Below are 22,546 nucleotides of genomic sequence, written 5' to 3' on the forward strand. Positions count from 1 at the left end.
TTGAAATACATTGAAGCCATGAATCAATTTCACCACCCCCAAAAAAGACCACAATTTAAGAAAAAAACTGCAGTGTAAAATAGCAATACTCAAAAGCAAATTTAACAAACTGGTTATACAAAGTCAAGCCAAGTCTCTCTCTCTCTCTCTCTCTCACACACACACACACCACACACACACACACACACACACACGCACATGCACACGCACACACACATGCACACGCACACACACAATAGTGTTCATTTGCCTTTAGAAGGTGTGGCGTAGTGAACGACTCCGGGCACGCCTTTAGTTAAGTTGTCCTCATGTTCTTTGCAAGTGTTTTCATTTTGTACTTGTGTGCTTAACTGTTTGGGTTGAGGGTAAGAGAAAAGTGCATTTGAATGGCATTCATTTTTTCCCCCTCTTTCACTTCAGCAGCAACTCTGGGCGGCAAGGTGCAGAGGATAAGCGTATGCCCTTTAACCGACGGCTTGCGAGTTCGTATCACTCCCAGGCGTGTTGTTGCATCCCTGGGCAAGAGAATTAAGCTAGATTGCCTCCGAATGAATGTGGTTGGATGTTTGGTGCTGGTCGGAGGGGCCGGATACCTTAAATTAACAGCAATAAAATACAAAACTTTGATAAAGTTCACCACACATTTCTGGTTACATTCTGCCACGGTGCCTGAATTCAGTGGGGGAGAGTATACTTTTTCTTTCTTTTTTTTTCTCAACACAAGTACTGTATTTGCTTTGCCCTTGCAGCACTGTGTACATTACCCAACTGATAATTCTGCTACACTCTTGATAAATGTCTATTATTGAATATACTATGCATAATACTTAACCATGTACAGTATATTGCTGCTTATAATGTCAATACCACACATCTATGTATACTGTGTAGAGAAACTGCAGCTCTTGTTAACTTAGCCAGATTAAAAATATTGGTTGTTTTGTCTAAAGTATAAGGCACAATGTGCACATTTTAGATGCCCAAGTTTATTTACATTTTATTCATTTCTTATTTAACCATTTAGCCTATTCCAGCACTGCAGGTCTGAGAGGAATGCTATAGAGCTCGTGCATGTGACGTTACAGTTTGCACGGCGCCATATTGCCGGTCAAACCTAGCTGCTCTACACTGAGGGAGCCGTTGAATCAGAGCAGATTTTTGAAAATGCCCTGGACCTGTTGTGCTGTCGGTTGTCACAACAGACGAGACAGATATTCAAAGATATCATTCTATGGAATACCAGTTGAAAAGATCAGAAAATATTGATGGATTTCGGCAATTAAACATGATGGATGGTGCCCAACCATGGATTTGGGCAAAGTTTAACGTGTGGCTGTCCCCTCCCCATCACTATGTAGGATTTATTCCTGATTGAGAACAGAGCCATCAACGAAGTATTTGTATACATCCAGACTTTTTTACGCTTTCAAACTTTCGTGTAAATCTCGACGACTTACTCGCCAAATACTTGTGTATATCTAGTTGTCCCACACAAGTGGAAGCGAATCAACAGTCCAATTTCTTATCGGCGAAAACATCGACTTCTGCATTAAATATGGGTCCTCTATGCCAAGTGTGTCTAATTTTTCCATGTACCTTCGTTTATTATCACCGTCTAAATGTTTAACAGTATCGGACAAAACTCTGGATGTCGTGCTATAAGACATATTTTCGTTTCGTCTCAATGGAATTACAGTAACTTTCAACAATGCTTCGTTAGACCAGCAATATGGCAATGTCATGTGATTTTATGACGTAGGTACACGAGCTCTATTTCAGGTATGTTGTATGTCATGTATGTATAACACATCCGACAATAAAGTTGGTGATTGTCAAGGAAAAACAAAACTCAATTGCCTCTAGACAAATCATCATACAACAATTCCACGCAATAGACACAGTAAATTTAAACCTGTATGCCAAACATTGCTAGACTAAATATGATGAGGATGCTTGCTGACTCCTGTCCTTGTTTTTTTCTGGAAAAGTCTGCAAAATAAAATTTGGGTGTTCTCTCCTGCCCATAAACATAAGTTAGAGGAAAAAGCCATTTACGGAAGTTTTTAAGTGGCTCACGTTGAAAACAAGCAGCAACAAAATATGAAACAACATTGTCCTTCCCCCCATCACTCCCCAACCCCAGGGGAAGAAATGGCACAGTTAGACTCATCAACAGGTGTCCACTGGCCCCCACCCTCGGTCGTCGAGCTTTAATAGCGCTTTGATGTTTTTGATGTGTACTCAGCTCCAGTGTACCTTGCCAGTAGATAATGAGGGCTTATAATGATTCCTGAGCCTAAGGGGTTAATGGTATGTAACCAATAGAGCTGCTAATTACATGTTACAAACTATTTATCAGACTCTCCATCTGCACAACTCTCATTGTGAGCTCTAAATTACTCCACAAGAATTATCATTGTACAGTAAGTTTCTTTAATTAGGGGCCCGTATATGGCTGTCTTTCTCTGAGTGCCTAATGAAATCAACAGGACAGGAGAAAAATGAAACATTTGTTCATACGGGGCTGATATTCATATTGTTGGTGAAAACAAGAGGCCAACATAAGAGAAATGTGCCATTGTTTCGTTTCTATACCTAACGAAGGTCTTTTCGGAGGGGAGTTTACACTCTCAAGTGAGGGAGGTGTAAATTGCATTGAGAAGCCCGTACGTTCTTGGTGAGTTTTGGGTGAGAGAGCTCTTTGTGCACTCCTACAGCAGCACTGGCGTCAAAGTTGTGTGGTGAGCAGAGTCACCGGGCTCGACTCTCCAGCCATTGGTTATTTGAGAAATATCTGTCATATCCCACAGGCGCGCCTCTAAGACTAGTGAGACGAGCACCGTGTACGCTTCTTCTCTGTAAATTTTTATTAAACTTACCTTAATTATAAAACAGTGTTCATTATAAATCCAAAAACGTCGGTCTCCGAGGGCCCTGTGGATTAATAAGAACAGCGGTGTATTTTAAGCCGTAAACTCAGCTCCTCACTGTCCTTAATCTCCTTCCTACTTCACAAGGCCAAATTAACACCTCTCCTCAGCTCTGACGGGACCTCATTAGCAAACTTCTAGGGAAAGAAAGAATAGCAGAACGAAAAGAGGAGAAAAAGGAGGGAAGCGACCAATGACAGTCACCAGCTCTGGGATTAACCCTTTCTCCTCCTCCACAGAACTCCACGGAAAAACTAGGTCGGGTTTCTAATCAGTCGCCTAGTTAGCGATAATTAGACGGCAAGATTGGACACGAGCAGAGAGAGAAAGTGGGTGGGGAACGCTGAAATGAATAAGAAAAGAGAGAGAAACCTGTCATGTCCCAAACACTTCAAAGGAGTTGACTTTTCCTTTAGAAGTGGCATGATGAGGGTCCAAATACCACAAGGCGCTCCTCTGGGATGCGTTGAAGGGTGGAGGGTGTAGAAGCCAGGGCCCAGTTCTAGATGCAGTTTCACAAACACTCCAGGACTTTTATGTCCTGGACCACCTGTACCGTGCAGCTGCAGAGAGCATCGGTCTCTCCCAAACCACAGACACAAACAAGCCCATCCAGCTCCACCCTGTTGCCGCACTCTGCCCCTGCAGCAGCAGGTCCAGGTCCCAGAGCTTACGGCGAGGTCGCAGACTACTGCTGGGTAAAGTTCACAAGCCTCTGCAAGCTGTTTGACATTACCGATAAGGTCAAGGGGCATCAGACGACACTAGAGGATTATATTATGGTACGAGAGAAGCTCATGACACCACCTCAGAGTCAAAATAATAGCTGAAGCTGCTTCTGTCAACACACAGAGTATAAGCAAGTGGAAGTTAGACAAGAGAGGCATTAAGGTACTAAAAGAGGGGAGGGGTGCGGGGGAAATAATGCCTCATTATCAGCCATCTATTTTATCTACTATGGAACATCTCTCGGCTCCCAGTTGTCAGACATCAATGGTGCTTAAATTAATCCTCTGGGTTCCTGTTTCCACAATAAAGATATGGAAGGCTGCTTCTGATATTTGTGCAACTTTACAGATGGAGTAATTGAATTAGCAAACAAATCAGCCAACATTACAAATTGCAGAATATCGTATTGAACATGAGATAGCTGTTGCCAGGGAACGTGGGTGGCTTGGACATAGTCAATAATGAAGAATTAAAAAGAAACTGCCAATAATAACTTCCAAGAGAGGCCAACCATCCACGCAACATGTTCTCATACTGAGGAGTGATGGGGCTTTCAGGTTATCAACCAGCTGGAGTTTTGAGGGTACAAGTAGGCTGGAAACATATTTGTGGTATCATTTCCATAAGTGTCTGGTCTGCAAAGCGTAACGCAGCGGACAAATGTGATTTATGACCTTGTTTTAATGGCTGGAGCATGGAACATGGGAGGGTATCAGATGACTTTTTCAATATGGCACAGTCAGACAGGGGGCACAGTGAATGCACAATCACAACAGGAAATGAGGGCTTGTCTCGGCAAGAAAATATGAGACGCAAGATATCTGAGCATCTAATGGCAGATAGATGCTACTTCACTTTCACAGAAAAGGCATCAGTCAATAAGCACCCAATGAGCAGTAAGATGAAAAGTATGCCGCGGATCCCTCCATCCCACTTATTAGACAAGTCCTTCTTGATAGAAGCACAGTCGTCTCTGTGACGATGGTGTTTAGTGGAGATTGAATAAGCAATGCGTTTCTCCAGGAACAAAGTTCTTTTTAAAAATGCAAAGGTCTAGAACGCACCTGGGCTTGGAAGCTCTTGAGAACTGGTGCCACCATCTCCCGGACTTCCTATGTACAGAGAAAAATTAAACGTCGTGCATTATAGTAGATTTGTTGTTCATGAGCGTTGTGTGTGTATTTCTGACTAAACCGACAAGGTTTCAGCAGGCATGTTTCAAAAGTGGGGCTTTCCAGTAGCGTGAAACCTCATGATCCAGACTGTGTGAGCTCCCACAGCCCCAGGTAAGGGGATTGGGCTGCCAGTGATGACAGCCTGATCCCGTCTTAAATGCCTGTATTTTACAGACAAGATTACAGCACTCGCTACACTGCATATTTCGGCTGGAAACGGCGCATGTGTTGGATTGAAGCCACAGCATATGGCCGCAAGGTTAATTTATTGAAAAGCCAAAAGAAATAAGAAAACATAAAAATATTCACTTTGGTTTGAGCCCAGACTTCACTAGATCATTAAAAAGATTATTAAAATCTTGACCGTCTAAACCTAGGTATTGTTATCGTTTCGAAGGTCAAATTTACTGCATCTTACTTCCAAAATATTACAAAAGTGAGGTGAATGATATCACCTTACACATTTTCACTGCGATGTACAAATTGATACAGAAAGGTAAAGCAGATCTTACTTTATCATTTCATACTTCAGTGTTTAAAAAGAAAAACTTAGGGGTTAAAGATACACAATTTCTTTAGAGTGTAAATGTGGTTTCTGCCTGGTAGAAAAATAAACTAATGCAATTTTAGCCATGGACGAGGAGGACAATATGGAGGTTGGCTTGACCCTCACTGCTCACAAGCATTGCTAAGTGCTAGTATATGCTGTATGGATGCAGCTTTTACAAAAGGAAAATAACTCCCTGCACACAAAAAAAAACAAGTGGGGGGGGGGGAATGTCACTTTGGTGCGTGCCTCACCTCAGGTACATTTCTCCTGAATTCCCTGCTCAGTTCTAGCAGATGCTTATGAGAGTGTTCACTCTCCTCTTGTCGACCTGCCAGTTCAGATGCTACAGAGTTTAGCTCCCTCTGCAAAAAGACAAAAGACAAGTGCAATGGTGAGTGGAACAAAATGGAACGGGAGGACAATTTGGGCTGCCAAACCTTATCGAGTAAAGAGCGTGCATAAATCTACAATGCAATATGGAAAGAGAGCGAATATTACTATTGTAATAATGAGCACCAATACTTACAGGAAGCCCTTCCCCATAAATAATTAACCGAAATAAATCCAATGCCTACAGTAGCACAAGGCCTTTTAGATAATCACTATTTGAAATAATCAATATACCGCTATAGAGCAAGCGCCAGTGAGGGATGGGGGGGTTGGCAGAAGGGGAGGGCGGTACATGGGGTGGGTGGTTGAGTCATGTGTAGAAACAATAACCTGACAAATACCTTTAAAAATAAATAGAGCTTTACCCTCCACTGAAGGACCGCTTCAAAGCTCAGACAAGACCTAATGTAATTCAAACAATACACAAACACACTATGCTTAATTATATGCCAGCTCTGTATTCATCTTGCACCCACCAATCTTTATATTGATTGTGAAGAGATTTTCAATACTTGGTAGCCCCTCCCTTAGCGTTACCAACTTACCCTTTAGCTACGACTGCCCTTGGAATAGATATTTCATTATTGTATTCGCACATTGGTTGTTTACATGTCAGTGTTATAGGAAATGAGAGCTCCACCCAGGCAGCATGTCTGATCCACTATTCAGAGCTGTCTGTGCAGCAAGCCCTTCATCAGAACCTTGCATTCATGCTGGACTCGGCTGCCCCCGACACCATCCGCAAATCCAATATTATCGATCAGTCATCCAATTCCCGACTCTTTCAGCAAAGTATAAAAAAAAAAAAAGCCAATTCTTAAGTCTACTCTCCAATACTAAGTATTGAGTGAACGGACAGCTGTATGTTCACCACTTCTTCATTTTTAACTGATGAGGCGCTTTTCTTGTTACTCCTGGGGTACAACAGAAAAGTACGGGATTCCATTAACACCGAAATTATATCTGAACCTGGGAAAATAAATTGACAGTCTTTTAATTAATACATCTGCAGTCTTACTTAAAGGCAATTTTAATAAATCATCACACAAGGAAAAAGAGAAGAAAAGGACAGTAAGAGACTTCAACCTCAGCGGCCTCCTGGGATGGTGGCAGACTGTCGGTCAGTGCTGTTAATTGAAGGGCTACTGGTTCAAGTCCCTGGACTGACAAGTCATTGAGCAACTTAGAGGAATAAACTCTGCACTACCACTGTATAATCGCACTACTGTATTTTACTCAGTCACTTTTACAATTTGTGGAATTAGTTTTGGGTTTATTTGTTTCTTTTAGGCCCCTTGCAACTACTGTGTACAAATCCAATTTGTGGGTTTTACTGCTTACACTGGTAAATCGCTTCTGATGGTGAATCTACACTTATTGTGCATAGTGCAGAGAATAGTGTAGTTTGGCAGCAAAGTGAAATTCCAAAATGAAGCTATTACTTCAGTTTTTTTTAAATAACATCAACATTGCAATGGTTCAGTTGTCACACCTATTGAAACTACAATCTGCTAACTGAGAGGCAAATTATTGGATGTTATGAGGCTAGCGCAGTCGCCCATGAAACATCTGGACTGTCAAAGGAAAAATTCTGAACACTTTTTGATAAATATACACAAAGAAGTCCAACAGGAGCGTTCCATCTCACTAGCCATTAGCCATTAGCTATTAGTGGTTTACATTATTATAGCACACAATGATCATGAGGGCACAGAATCAACTGATGACTGTATCGCCGGATAATCACCCTGAAGATGTACATTCGGGACTCTACTTTTATCTACTGAGTCTTCTAATTTGCCTGTCCAGATTCACAAAATGTAGCATGTGACATAAGTTCATCAAGCATTTATTTTGTGTGTGTAATGGCAGTATTTATCTATGTGCACGATTTCTTATGGCGAAATTGTTAGAAACAAACTGCAGGTCAACAAGCACTCCAGAGTGGACTGCATTTGACATCAGAAGCACCAAAGGACACAAAAGAAGACTGAAGGACAAGCAGTCAATGGAGTTTGTTGTGTTCATGGTAATACAGGAAAATATGGACAGAGTTAAGACTCAGAATCTATATTCTGTCCCCTGGAATCGAAGCATCTGACCCTCAGATACTTCAATTCCACAAGACAGAATAAAGCTTGTCAAATGTATTCATTTGCTCACAGCATTAATGTGTCTGCAATCTGCGATTTTGTATGAGAGTCAATCGCTGGTGTTATGTCACACAAAGCGAACAGAGTAAATTAAATCTACGATCAATTGTTTATTACATTACTACATACATTTTCATAAATGGAACTTTGTGATAAATGACACTTTCAAGAGGACATGGACATGCCCTGCTTGAGTGACGTGAACAGGAGCTCATGCGGACACGAAGTGAAGAGGTCATTTCCTGGCTTAACTGTTTACACCTTTCCTCATACTGACAGCCCTGACATTGTAGTCAGCAAAATGCATAATATACTATGTATAAACGGCACGGTGGGGCAGCTGAAAAGCGTTGGACTCACAGTTCTGAGGTCCCGGGTTCAATCCCAGACATGCCTGTGTAGAGTTTGCATGTTCTCCCTGTGCCTGCGTGTGTTTCCTCCGGGCACTCCGGTTTCCTCCCACATCCCAAAAGCATGCAACATTAATTGGACACTCTAAATTGCTCCTAGGTGTGATTGTGACTGTGACTGTTGTCTGTCTCCATGTGGCTAAGGTTGGTTTTGTCAATGTATTTATTAAACTACAACCAAAGATGATAACAGCCAATGTTTAGGCTTAGTTAGTTTTTACATATATAATATATATATATATATAATCTATATAAATAAATGACATTTATGTTTTCAACTTTTGTCCAAAGACATCAGCCATAAACAACATTTTCGGCTTCAAACACGCATGTCATCAATCCTAAGTACTGTATGCTCCTGAGAGTAGCAAGCACACATGACGTTAGCTATAACATTTTCCGTGTTAGTCACATGATGTTCCCCATATAGCTGGTTGACATTCTGTCATTGCTGCCACATTGAAATTAATTAGCCTATAAAGATGGCAGGATCAGATGTTTGCATGTGTGGAACTGCAATACACAGACCTCTAAAATAATGAATAAATGAACCACAATACAGAATAGCAATGCATTACTGTATCCCTAATTAGGATGAAGACATTCAATACGTGTTTATTCACTGTGGTTACTCTCATTCCACTTTGAGTATGCTGTAAAAACTCATATGATTTTTGCCAGTCCTGGAAAACTGTACCATTATTACAGGATGGAAACTGAGCCCATAAAGGATAAGATGACAAGACGTTTATCAGTTTCTATTGGTTATTACATTCCATCTGGGATGAGCTTCCGTGAAGATTAGCTAGTCTTTCAGACACTAGTCAGCCTCCACTAGGTTCTCATGGCCTCCAAGCAACTAATCTTGCCAAATGTAAATTCCTCGAGAAGTGACTGAGAGGATTTTATAAGTACTTCAGATATAATGGTGTGGTGATTTTCAACCATCAGTGCTTCAGTGGCCTTAGTACTGCGTATTAGTGACGATGCTGTATTGACGACAATGGTAAACAGTCACACTGGTTGGTCAGAATAGTGCAATGTACCTTTCCGATGGCAATCTTAAGCTCCGCCCCTTTAGCCATGTCCCACAAGGTTCCAAAATGTCGACTGAACAGAACATGATTGAAGTCGATTCTCTATTGCGTATTCCAGATAATATATGTTTTTTGCCAAATGCGTCAGACTTGTCCAAGAGAGTTCTACAAAGAGGTCTCAACTATTTCATATGTACACGGAATTAAGATTTTGGACGGAGCAGGAAGCAATGTCAGAGTTACGGCGAAATGTTGGCGATTGATGGAAAAATGTTTGACGTCTCGCAAACTTCATATTGAAATCCAACAGAATAAAAATAGTGGAATTGTACTGCACATGTAAAGCAGGGTGAGTAAATTTTACTTGGAAAGATCATGAGTAATATCATTGTAGTCTTCATACCTGAGTTATTTTCGATTTTCTACAAGTGCATTTAAACAATGGTGATTAACTCAGTCAGTACCGTAGTCACCAGATGAAAAAGTTTGACTTGGCTCGTAATCGAACCAAGTGCTCTGTCTTAAAAGTCTGATGTGATACAAATGGGCAAATAGACATTTCTCTTGCATGACATTGTTCATTTAGTATCACTAACACAACTCTTCGGCATAAAACATTACACGCTTCATTCAGCAGGTTAGTGATACACTAAAAAAATGAAAGTTGTTCTCCTGCAATGTGTAAAGCACTGATAATAATTTAATCAAAAGCAGAGAAGATACTTCTCCCTCACTCACCTTCGAACATACAGCCTTATGTTTGTTGATATTGTCCACATTTAGGTATACTTTACTTAATCCATTGTAGACACTTCGTCAACTGTGTTTTAGGCTTTGGAAAATGAATCAACCAGGTCCCTTCTAACCTAGCAGGATATCTTTCATCAGAATTGCATGTTCGCCAAGCGCATCTGAGGACCATTTTATTCGTAAGATTAACACTACTGACAACTAGCATTGCTTGTGGGACAACATGGCAACACGGGAGTGTCAAGCCAGGGGTTAAGACAATGCGGCTATCTGATTGGCTATTATTGTCTGAGTGATTGACAGGTCAGAAAGGTTCATTGTGATGCTGCCTATCGTTTTGCAGATCATTAGAAGGAAGAGGAGCAATTATACAGTAGTAGCCCATTAAATGAAACTTCTTTCTGGAGAGACGTGACGCAGAACTTTCACTCTACTTTCTGTGGAAGACTGTAGGCTGGGTCAGGAATTGCAGTGTAAATATACAAAAACAGAGATTATGTGATAGTATGTATGTTATAATATAAGCATATCTATTGTATTAATTAAGATATTGCTTTAAGGATATTTCTTTGATTCACACAGAGGAAATGCCATACATTCCAATAGAAATAAGAGAATAATGTGTAGCATTCAAATTTCAAATCATAATAGTAAAATTGTAAATTGACTTTTCGATTTTTGACTCAGTCATGCTCAGTGCAACAAATTGATTCCTTTAGTGCCAATCTGCCCAGAACGTTTCATTCATTATCCACAGTGATTGGGACTTTGTTACATGAAATAATCAACAGTGATCAAATCTACCAAATTACCAAATTCAACAATGCTGTTACTCATTCCAAAACAATAGGGAGTGGTGAACAGCAGACAAGAGAAATCTTAAAACCACATAAATCATTTTTTCATTGGCCATTTCAATGTGTTGTCTTGACAGCACAAGGAGGAGAACAGAGAGATTCTAAGTGTAACTGCTCAGACTTTGGGAAAAAGTTATCAATATCTGGGGTGGAACGATTCTTCCACTACGTCAATGATAACGTTCAGCATTACTTGATTAAGATGGCTAATCTATGACATTTCGACACATCGGCAGCAGTGTGTGGAAACTAGGAATGTCTGAATCACAGTTTTTTGCACCAGAGTCCAAGTCATTGATTTTAAAGCTCCACTGTCATGAAATGCATTATTGTTAGTATGTTATTAATGAAATAACAGCAGCTGGTATGGACCCAGCCGTTTTTTTTAACCACAAAACATGATTTTGACGTATACGGCTTTTTGTAACTGAAACATGAAAATCCTCTCGAAGGATTTGTTTTCAAGAAGAACCAGGAAGTGACACACAGGGCAACACCTCACTCAAGCACTCTCTCCATTTAAAATAGTTTTACCTGTGGGAAGGTAGCTTGTTGTTCCTTCATATTAGCCAAAATGCCGGTTTGTTTTATTGCTGGATATTGCTCGAACACTCGGGAGAATGGATTTGCTCTTCATACTTTTCCAAAGGATCCGGTTCGTCGTGACAAATGGATTGCACAGGTGCAAAGGACGAGAGCTTCGTGGGTTCCAAATGACAGTTAGGTGTGTATACAGCTACTAAAAAAAAAAAATAATAATGTTTTTTTTTTTTTGGGGGGGGTCGTAATCCGTAACTCGGGGGTGCTAAATGTGTCGATGTGCGCATCGGAAGGCTTCCGTGCAGCAGCTGCTGAAGGACGACCTCCACAGGCCTTCTTGGCCGGGGTGACTCGTCGCAACGCCAGGCCACGGTGGCTCATCTCCGCCGCGGAAGTGAATCAGACAGGGAGGCGGTTTGGCCGTGGCGTCGTCGTTGCTTGCGGGCAGCGTTGTTTTTATCACCACCGTGCTGAGATGTATCAGGTGGGGAGGTGGTTTGGTCGTGATCCGCATATCATCTAAATACGGCTTGTAATAATGGGGTAATATTCCCCGGGTCACTTCACACAGTTGTGAGATGTTCTCTTCTTCGAAAAGAGCTTCCATGTCAGAAGGGGTGTGTTCGTCTCCCATAGTAGGGGCCACGGCGTGTTTTCAATGGCGAATATCTGGGGTGACGTCACGGGCAGGGGATGCAGCTAATATGTCGACCACTTGGATGTAGAATGTCACTTCTGCAACTTTGAGCATGAATGACTCGCTCTCCGCTCATATTTATTAAGTGAATAATGATATAGGTATTTTTCATTACAATATCTATTGTAGAATGTTTATAGGGATGACACTTGACCTTTAAGGATCTGTAGATACAGAGTCGAGATTCAAAATCTTGAAAATAGGGTTGGGTATCGAGAACCTATTGGAACCAGAACTAACATTCTAGTTCTCCTGGAATTGTTCAAATTTTAAAATTTCGGCTCCCAGTTTTGATGGCTAGTCGCCGACCCCGCAAAAGAAGTAGGGAAAAAAAATCAACAAAGAAGAACATGCACGGATACGTGCTTGAGCACAAAGGTGGCAGCGGCGAACAAAAGTGGGTCTTAACTTTGTTCCTGTTAATGACCAGTTGCCTCAATGCAACACTTGGAATGAGACCACATTGTGCAAAGGAGGAGCATCTGATGTGCTCCAAGCCTCAGCCTTCACCGCATGAAGCAACCCTCAGTCAACTGGGTGAGTAAAACAATAAAGCACTTATATGCCAACATTTAGACCAGGGTGCCCGGACTTTTTTACCCCAAGATCTACTTTTCAAGCTGCGAGCCTCTCGCAATCTACCGACGGGGGGAACATCGCTGCGACTACTGTGGAGAAAGCAAAAGAGAGACCGTAAATAGGAGGCCAGCTTGCTAGAACGCACCTTTATGTGCATGCGATCGACGTATCTGCCACACCTGAATCAAGCAATGAGATGGATGATGGGCTGATATCTTTTTTTTTTTTTTTGGCACGCCGTCACATGATCGACCAAAACTGCCTCGCGATCAACGATTGACACATTGTGCACCCCTGATTTAGACAGCTAACAAAGTAAATGGTTGATTGCACGTTTGCACTTAAGTTTTTTAGTGTTTTAGTTTTCAAACTAATCTAAGCCGATGACAGAAAAAAAAAACTAACCATGCAGTAAAAGTTCACCATAACAACTTTACATTACAATGAATTGGAACAAAATCCACAAGCATCTGTGTGCGTGTGTTTGTATGGGTGTGTGCGTGTGTACGCTCAGTGTTTCACCAACCACCATCTAAGGCAATTTGACAGTGCAGTTGTAGAGGGACTTAATGTTCCCAAAACATCAGCAGCGCAAGGTAAAGAAAAGTTTTTTGCTGCAGATTAATGACTCAAAGATTACAAAGATATTGGTTTTGTCCATCAATTTCAGAACAATCACAGCAAACGATAAGTACTATCATTTTTTACTCAATCGTGTGCTGCAGGCTACATGTCAACACAAACCCAAAAGATCTTGGACTCCACTGCTAGAAAAAAAAACACTTTAAAACTCTACCCTTCCTCTTGCTAAATGATGCTCGTGTAATCCTGCCAAGCACGTTTTTAGTACTGTGTTCACCACTACTCATTAACCCTGCAGAGATGTCGGTTGCACTTTATTTTTATATTAATACTGTTTTTGTGTTAATTCCATGTTAAAAAACAACAGCAGGAGAAACAGGTAAAACTCCTGTTGATTTAAACTGAAGAGATGTTGGTGGCACTTTATGCAATGCATTTGCCAGTTATTTTTGTTTACTTTTTATAATCCCTGATACATATTTACCCAATTCTCTTATAATAACTTGAGAAATAATGCATCTAAAAAAAATAAGGTTTGTAGTGGCTTTCAAGAGAATAATGACACCAAAATGTGGAATTAAGATTGATTGTAAATATTTTATCTCATCCCTGACAGTGACCCTTTATGCTCCTTGGGTAATTTCAATTTAAACAATTAATTAAATGATTACAGGTCCCAATCTTATGGAATAGTTTGAACGCACACATACATGTTTCCAGTGTCTTTTAGGATGGAAAATTAATCCAACTTGCCATAAAAATAGGAGTTTCTGTTTAATCGTTTGACAGGTTTCAAAAAGGGCACGTGGGACCAAATTTGGAATGTGTGGCAGTCGGGTCAATACAGAGATCCTGTCATTAAGCCTGTGCCAGTCAAACATCCAGCCATAATTGATGAATGTCCCCCTGGGAGAGGAAAGCTGTCATCAGGGCTGAAGGGACAGGAAAGAGGGAATGTGCGCACAGATTCAGTGCTTGTGTCCTCAAGTCAATCTGGAAGGGGACAGCTCAGTGAATTCTGACTCTGAAACAAAGACCAAGAAGCCAGAAGCTTATTGGCTTTAGTAAAATATACCTGTAGCCCATCGGAAGTCTGGAAATGGGCTTCAAGTGCAACGTATCACTACATACCATGAAGGAGCGTAATAACCTTAACAATGAGCCATATGTCCTATGCCTTAAAAATGAAGGCTGTTTCTTGCAGAAACTGTCCAAATATCAACCTAATCGGCACATAAGCAACCATAACATGACCTGACAAAACTACAATAGGAGTGTGCGAGTTTAGAGAAATGTGCCCAAGCATTCAGTATGTGGTGCCCTCCACCTCTCCCCAAAAATATTGTTAAGGCCAACTCCTTCGAAATCTTAAGAAAGATCAAGATCGATGGATTAATGATGTCAAGAGATGGTACCAAGTGTAAAAGGTTTCAGATGATATGATGGGATTTTGGTTTTGTCTCAAGTAATAGTCTAGGTTTAAAATGAAGGACAAACCATTTGTCTGTAACTGAAAGAGTTTTAAGGAAAATATGAGATCCCCTAATGAATTGCACAGAGACCGTTTGACAGTGATTCATTAAAGTAGGTTCGCCTTGATTACATCTGTAGTAGTAAGCTTTTTTGGGGCTTCTCACAAAGACAAAGCACGGTGGAAAATGTTGACAAGCGAGAGAGAGAGAGAGATAGAGAAAAGAAGAAAAAAATCTAGCTAGGTACTACACAGAGGTGGGCTCAGTTAAAAATCACTATCGTACGCACAGCTTGGACAGCACAAATTAAAGAGGAAAAGGGTAGGAGGAGAAGAGGAAAACGCAGATGGGGTATTATTTTTCTTTTTGTATCTAATTGCAATCATAGGCAGATGTTGGAAAGTGTGACAGCATCAGCAGAATTGCTGCTGAGAGCACAGAATCTTTGTCTAAAAATAATCAGACATTCTGTGTGCTACTGTTTGTTATAATGGTAATCGATGCTGGAGGCTTTGAATTCCATCAATTTATAGATCCACTCTGTTCTGCCTGGTGACTGTACTGCTTCACAACCCCCACCACACCAACGTGGAACACAGAAATGCACACATACACAACACGTAGGTTCTCGCACAAAATAGGGGTTAGGCGCTGAGCTGCTGCTTGTGCAGACTTGTGTGCTGGCATCTGCACATGCAGGTACCAGTGTGTGATTTAGATTTGTGTGGTTTCCATTCATACAAGCCTTATCGCCACTCATCCTCTGTCAGACAAGATTTTCCATAGCTCCCCAAGATTAGCTGTGGATCTCACAAGCTAATTTTAGAAGGGGGACTGATCAATAAATCAATCTGTCACAATCAATAGCTCCAATCATTGCAGTCTAGTCTGGCCTCAACATTACAGGCACAAACACACCACCGATCTACTCCCCCCAAGGCACCGGGGTAGGGGGTCGGAGGGGACAGAATTTTTGTTGTCAAGGCTTTGTGGAAAAGCCCACAAACATTTGTGGCTGTATGACAGAGCCATAATGCACTCTGATTAGTCCACCTTGGGTTACACATCCATTTTAGAACAAACAAAGAAAAAAAGGTCAACTCTGTGGAGTTCGTATGTTCTCCCTGTGCCTGTGTGGGTTTTCTCCAGGCACTCAGGTTTCCTCCCACATCCCAAAAACATGCACAATTAATTGGACACTCTAAATTGCTGCTAGGTGTGATTGTGAGTGTGGCTGTTTGTCTCGATGTGCCCTGCGATTGGCTGGCAAAGAGTGCATGGTGTACCCTCCCTCCTGCCCGTTGACAGCTGGGATAGCCCCCAGCACTCCCCCCGACGTTAGTGAGGATAAGCAGCAAAGAAAATGGATGGATGGATGGATGGATGGATGGATGGATGGATGGATGGATGGATGGATGGATGGATGGATGGATTGAAGGTAAACTCTGTGTGTGGGGTGCAGGCTTCCATGACCTGGTGCTCAGAACCCGAGCCAATGACGAGGCTTTACATAGAAAAAGACTGGGGCACTTCTATGACGTCATATCTTTAGCCCAGACTTCTGCATCTTTAATTTCATTCTGTGTCAATTTGGCTCGAGCCACTCGAATACACACTACTATCGCATGGGCAAAAATTGCAAAATTTGCATTAACTACTTTTCTGCTGGTGATGAGAGCTAAGCAGAGGAACCAATGCAAACCCATATACCTCCAGACAAAATAGAAAGACCCGGAGGAGGATTCAGCACTAAAGACAAAACCACTGTGATGCACCACACCACCTACTGTAGGTCAATCACTATTGACTTACTGTATATTTTCAGCACCAATAAAATACAGGAATTAAAGAGCCTTGACTTTGTGGCGTCTTATTGCTTGGACAAAGTAAAGTCAATCTCTTCTAAATTATTCTCTTCATTTAAGGGAGGCATAGACAACTGGCATGTAAACACCAACCACACTCACTCTGAGTGCACTGCAAGTTGATGAATGCTATGCAACTTAAGTACAAGCTGCAGTGATTTCAATCCCCAGCGGGAGATTTGAAAGGACTGAACGGTGTGGCACAGTGGCCACTTTGGACGCGTGTGCCAATACTAAGTAATTTTCTCAGTGTTAATACAATTTTTTTAAAACATTTTTCACATTAAATCATCATTTTTATAGCTTTTTTAGCTAAAAGAAAATTACATGATATTGACAAGATGCTGACAATATTGCAACTTAGACTCTTTATCACCTACACTGTTACAAAAATTACCCACTGTGGCAGAAACACTGACTCAAACACAAATGATGGGGACTTACCCAATTTTAAATTTCATTTCATTTTGACACCTCATTAAACTCGGGACAGCTATCATGCAAAATCATGCGAAATAATGAATCCGTTGTATTTCAAACTGTCTTCAAACAGCATGGTATGTCTTTCAAAAGGAAGTAAACTTGTATGAGCGAGAGTATTATCAACAAAAGCTGTGACCAGTGAAGTCAGACGTTGTTTGTCGTAAACTGCTTCATTTAAAGAGTCTGTGGCATCCAAAACACCAGACAACTGCATGCTTGTCAACACATCTTTAATTTTAATGCTTGATTCACATGTACATAAGCATTTCTTACAACTCAACAATAAGGCATATAGTAAATACCCCATTGATAATTGTGAAGTCTAACTGTTCCCTTTCTCTAAGCTGAGGCAAATACGCTCCAGAATCCTGTATCTTCTAAATGAAATGGATATTGTACATGGAAATGTTCCCCAATTAACATCTGTGTCCCCACAATACTATTTTTGATGTGACTATTCGAAATGAAGCCCTTTAAGAACAAGAAATAAAGTTGTGAAAGACCAACTGAAAACACAAACTCGAGGCTATACAAAAGACCTGGTAGCTTGAGGGGACCGTTGAAAAAGTGTGTGGATGCTGCATAACTTGAAGTTAAATAAAAGACAAGGTTTGTTTTCCCATTTCTCTTTAAAGTGGTGAACACAAAATGGAGGTTAGTTTCTCTCTAAAGCTCCACCATTCAGGTCAGTTGGTAAGAGAGGCAGGATGCTCTCTATATGCAGTTGTCACTGCGATGGCCCACTTTCACCAGAAACGGTGAGCTGGAGAAATGCAACGCAGCGAACCTGCCATTGTTTATTCTCTCTTAAGAAATGTCAATCTGTTCACTCTCAGGTGTGCTGCTCTTCCTCTTGTTTTTGTTGTTTTCTCCCCTGTACTCTCTCAGTTTTCCCCTGTTGATTACAACGAGATCAAAGCTCCACTGCTGGAAGAACCTGAATATTTCAGGTAAGGAGAGACGGCCACGTTTCACACCACCTGTGTAGCGCCAAGAGAGGTCCCTCCTCTCACTCAGACTCAGTTATAGGGCCCTTGGGGGCTGGCGACAAGAAACCGAGGCCACCTGTCTGAGAGCTAGGGAATGCTACTTTACCCTCCTTCTCTCTGTGGTGCTTTCATTTTACAGCATTTGAACCAAAAATAAAATGAATCTAAATAGAGCGGTGAGAGTGGGAATAAAACCAGTGCTGACAACAAGCAGCTCGGCGCTTTGAGTCCTGTCACAAAGGCTCCAGGATCTGTAACCACTGCAGCAGAATGGGAGTAGACACTTAAAAGGGCAGTTTATACATGAATCGTTTTACAATGTGCCCTGTTCTGTGGAAGAGGAAAACATTGTATATTAAAAAATGAGGGTGGGCAAGGAAATGTTAATATTTCACACTCGGGATGGACCAATATGGTTTGTTTGTTTGTTTGTTTTTTTTCCCAGGCCCAATAACCGATTTTTGGAGTCAATATTCATTTGGAGTAAAAGGGAAAATATTGCTGTCAAAATTTGAAAAAATACAAACTCCAACAACTAGCCTGATTTAAATGCCTTGAAGCATAAGTTTATTAAATGGGTTTTCAAATTGGCAACATGTTTATTGAGGAGAGGAACAACAGACATCTTTGGTTTAAAATTCTAACAAAAAGTGTTGCGTGTTCCAGACTCAGCATAATGTCTTGTAAAATTAACAGTTCTCTGGACTTAACGCAGTTTTTAAGGAAGAAAGAAAGAATAATAAGTCCAATAAGGCATCTATGCCTATTTCACATCATGGTAAACGTTTTGATTAAAAGGAAAGTATCTGCCCCTCCTTGAGCAGTCACCTCATTATGGTGGAGGGGTTTGTGTGTCCCAATGATCCTAGAAGCTATGTTATGTTTCTGGGGGCTTATATCCCTGGCAAGGTCACTCGAGACAAACAGGTCCTAGATGAGAGACTAAACAAAGCACAGCTCCAAAAACACCTATGAAGATAAAAATAATTCTAGAAAATGTTTTCCTTGCTCGGACATGGGTCTGGTGTCCTTGGAGGGGGTGATGGAAAGCGCTCCCGCTGGGGACTACCATCGTTCTGCTGTGGTACTTCAATGCTCATGTGAGCAATAACAGTGAGACCTGCAAGGGTTCGATTGGGAGGAACAGTGCCCTTCAATCAGAACTCGAGTGATGTTCTGTTATGGGACTTCTGTTCTCATCACAGATTGTCCATCACACCATGTTCAACCATAAGGGTGTCACCAGGACACTTTGTTTGCAGTTCAATGATCTACTTGGTAGTAGCATGTAGAAAAAAAATCTGGACCTAAAAAAAAAAAAAAATCCAAGTATTCTTAGGTATGATGAAGAGTAAAGTACCTTGATAAACAAACAAAGAAGATGCAAATGTGTGTTTGTTAGGGGGGTTCCTGGTGCATGTTCCACACTACCGGTTTGTAGTCTTGTCTCTCAAAAGGGCCGTTAAGTCTTTACAGGAAATTCCTTACATTCATCTGTGTCAGGGCACTCGCCGCACATTAGGCATTTACACGAGAGGAAACAAAATCTATTTGATGCTACACTGCCCACGCGATCACAACCCTCCTCCCCACGCTGGAGATCTAGTGTTTAACTTTCATTTCATATTCTGAACAGGCAGGCGGGCGGGTGGAGAGATTGGACTCTATCTTACTGTAAATCAGCATTTAAGAGATCCTAAAAGTAATGTAGGAATACTCAACAAGCAGGCTTGCTTTACATTGCTCGAGATATTTGTTTTGATTCACTGTGGAATTTGCCATTGATTTTTGTTGTTCCCCCGAATGATCTATGCAAACGGCAGACCAGGAAAAGTCACACATCATCTTTTCTTCCTCGACTGCAGCCACAACCCATTTTTTACCATCAGTGGTGCTTATGAGAACAAGTGGAGGTTAATCTGGAGCAGGTAATTGCCAGTCTGCTCATTGGAAATGTCAGCAGGGACATGCAGGCATTTCTTAATATCACACTAACCAACAAGGCTGACAGCACCAAGATGGATGATTGACTAGGAGGTGTCCTTCCCCCACCTCTCGCCTAAATCACCTCACCTAGCTGGCGTCACAAAACGATATCAATCAATCGATTTATCGCCATAAATCAGGGCAGGGTTTGTATCAGCAAGTCGTGTGATCAATCAATTAGTCGAGAGCTAGCGGCCCAATTTGCCTAAAGGAAGATGAATGCGGCCCCAGATCATCCATTTGGTTGTCCGTTATCCCATCAAACAGGTTTGCTCTTGAGTTCCAGCCCCAACAAGCATACTTTTATCAATTTCAGCAGATTAAATTTGCAAAGGAATCAAAGAACACTTAACTGGCTGGGATTTGTGCCTTCTTCATTTATAGAGAAGTATGTCCTGTACTGCCCCTTGATTGTGCTGGCTCATATCATCAAAACAAGTACAGTACATAAACATTTGGCTACAAGCTACTACTCGGACTGAACAAGCACAACGAGAGAGAAGACAACACTTCTAGGGAACAGCACCCAGTCACAGAAACATGGAGTCAAATCACAGACGATTATGAGCTAACCCCAGCAAGGTTTTCATGACGACAAGGGGGACTAAGCTAGGAAGCAGCTGGGTGAGCAAACTGTGGAGAGCATACATATCATGGCATATTTGTTTCATATTTCATCTCAAATGTGAATTCCAAATCACATTTTGACTCTGGCTTACTCGGTCCAATGCCTCCCATCTGTAACTAGGTGTCAGGATGTCTCCCAGGACAAACTTGGAAACTACAGGGACAACTAGAACCGTCAGGAGCAAGTAGAGCACAACAGAGTGTGCTGCCAGAGCTTCTGCATGCTTTTACCCCAGCAGCTGGTTGGAGTGTGGCAGGCTGCATGGCAGCCATGCATTGGAGTGAACATACAGGGTTTCCTGGGGAAAACATTTCTGTTGGGATTGAAGACCCGCATCAGGCTCCTAACAGTGCCACTGAAAAGTCCTAAAAGCTACCATGATTCTCTGCAACAGAGGATGCAGACTGACAATACAGTGTAATGTGTTTACGGTATAGAGCTTGTGCACGTGATATCACAGTTTGCACGGTGCCATTTTGCCGGTCAAACCTAGCTGCTCTGCGTTGCGGGAGCTGTTGAACCAAAGCGGATTTTTCAAATTGCCCGAGGCCTGTTGTGCTGTTAGTTGTCACAACCGAAAAGACAGATATTCAAAGAAATCATTTTATGGAATACCAGCTGAAAAGACTAGAAAATATCAATGGTTTTCAGCAATTAAACATGATGGATGGCCCAACCAAAATACATACACGCCTGTGTAGCAATCGCTTCATTTCAGGTAGGAATTATTTTTCTCAATCTCAAATTACCAAGAAGTATTTATAATGCCAAGATGGCTCAATTGAGAACAATGCATATTTAAAAGAAGAAAATAAACTGTCTGTCGCAGCAGAGAGGTTTACGGAGCTAAACGTGTGGCCACAATCGCTTCTGTGTACATTCCGTGGAGGTGACTTCATCCCCTTTTTTTTCAATTTTAGTTAATGAAGGAGAGTTTGTGTAAAACCAAAGGTCATTTATTTAAATATTGGTATCTGTATTGAATACCAGCTGAAACGACTGATGGATTTCAGCAAAGGTTAATGTGGAGCCGAATACGCTTCCGCGTTCACGAGCCGTCAACCCATTGAGAACAGATCCAACAACTAAGTATTTGTATTCATCCAGACTTTTCTATGCTTTCAAACTCTTCAATCTCAACGACATACTCACCAGATACATGTGTAGATCCAGGTATCCAAGATAAGTGGAAGCAGTTGAACAGTCCACTTTCTTATCAGCAAAAACATAGACTTCGGCATTAAATATGGGTCCTCTATGCCGAGTTTATTTAATTTTTCCACATACCTCCGTTTATTATCACCTTCCAAATGTTAAAAATGTTTAGCGTTGGCCTCACAGTTCTGAGGTCCCTGGTTCAATCCTGGACCCAACTGTATGGAGTAATGCACTCTGATCAGTCCACCTTGGGTTACACATCCATTTTGGAACAAACAAAGAAAAAAAGGTAAACTCTGTGGAGTTCGTATGTTCTCCCCGTGCCTGCGTGGGTTTTCTTCGGGCACTCCGGTTTCCTCCAACATCCCAAAAACATGCAACATTAATTGGACACTCTAAATTACCTCTAGGTGTGATTGTGAGTGCGGCTGTTTGTCTCTATATATATCTGATCTTCGTGATGCACACAGTCAAATACCTTCAGTTTTTCTGGTATCCAAGTGGAGTTTGCAATTTAAAAAAATGTGTTAAAACTGTCTCTATGACCTGAGAGTAAAATATTGTTAAAATGATCTTTTGAAAACTC

At 41.4% G+C, this 22,546-nt stretch overlaps 1 protein-coding gene across 2 annotated transcripts in view; it reads right to left on the minus strand.

Annotated features, from left to right (window-relative positions):
• Positions 1 to 22,546, minus strand: part of cux2b (cut-like homeobox 2b) — a 125,147-nt gene that overhangs the window by 70,773 nt on the left and 31,828 nt on the right. For both annotated transcript variants that reach the window (XM_061818028.1, XM_061818029.1), the window contains exons 2-3: positions 5,636 to 5,746; positions 4,724 to 4,771 (exon numbers count right to left, since the gene is read on the minus strand). In XM_061818028.1, the coding sequence (XP_061674012.1) occupies positions 4,724 to 4,771; positions 5,636 to 5,746 (159 nt within the window). The remainder of the gene's footprint in view (positions 1 to 4,723; positions 4,772 to 5,635; positions 5,747 to 22,546) is intronic.

The sequence above is a fragment of the Syngnathoides biaculeatus genome, chromosome 4 (genome assembly GCF_019802595.1).
Source record: "Syngnathoides biaculeatus isolate LvHL_M chromosome 4, ASM1980259v1, whole genome shotgun sequence".
NCBI lineage: Eukaryota > Metazoa > Chordata > Actinopteri > Syngnathiformes > Syngnathidae > Syngnathoides > Syngnathoides biaculeatus.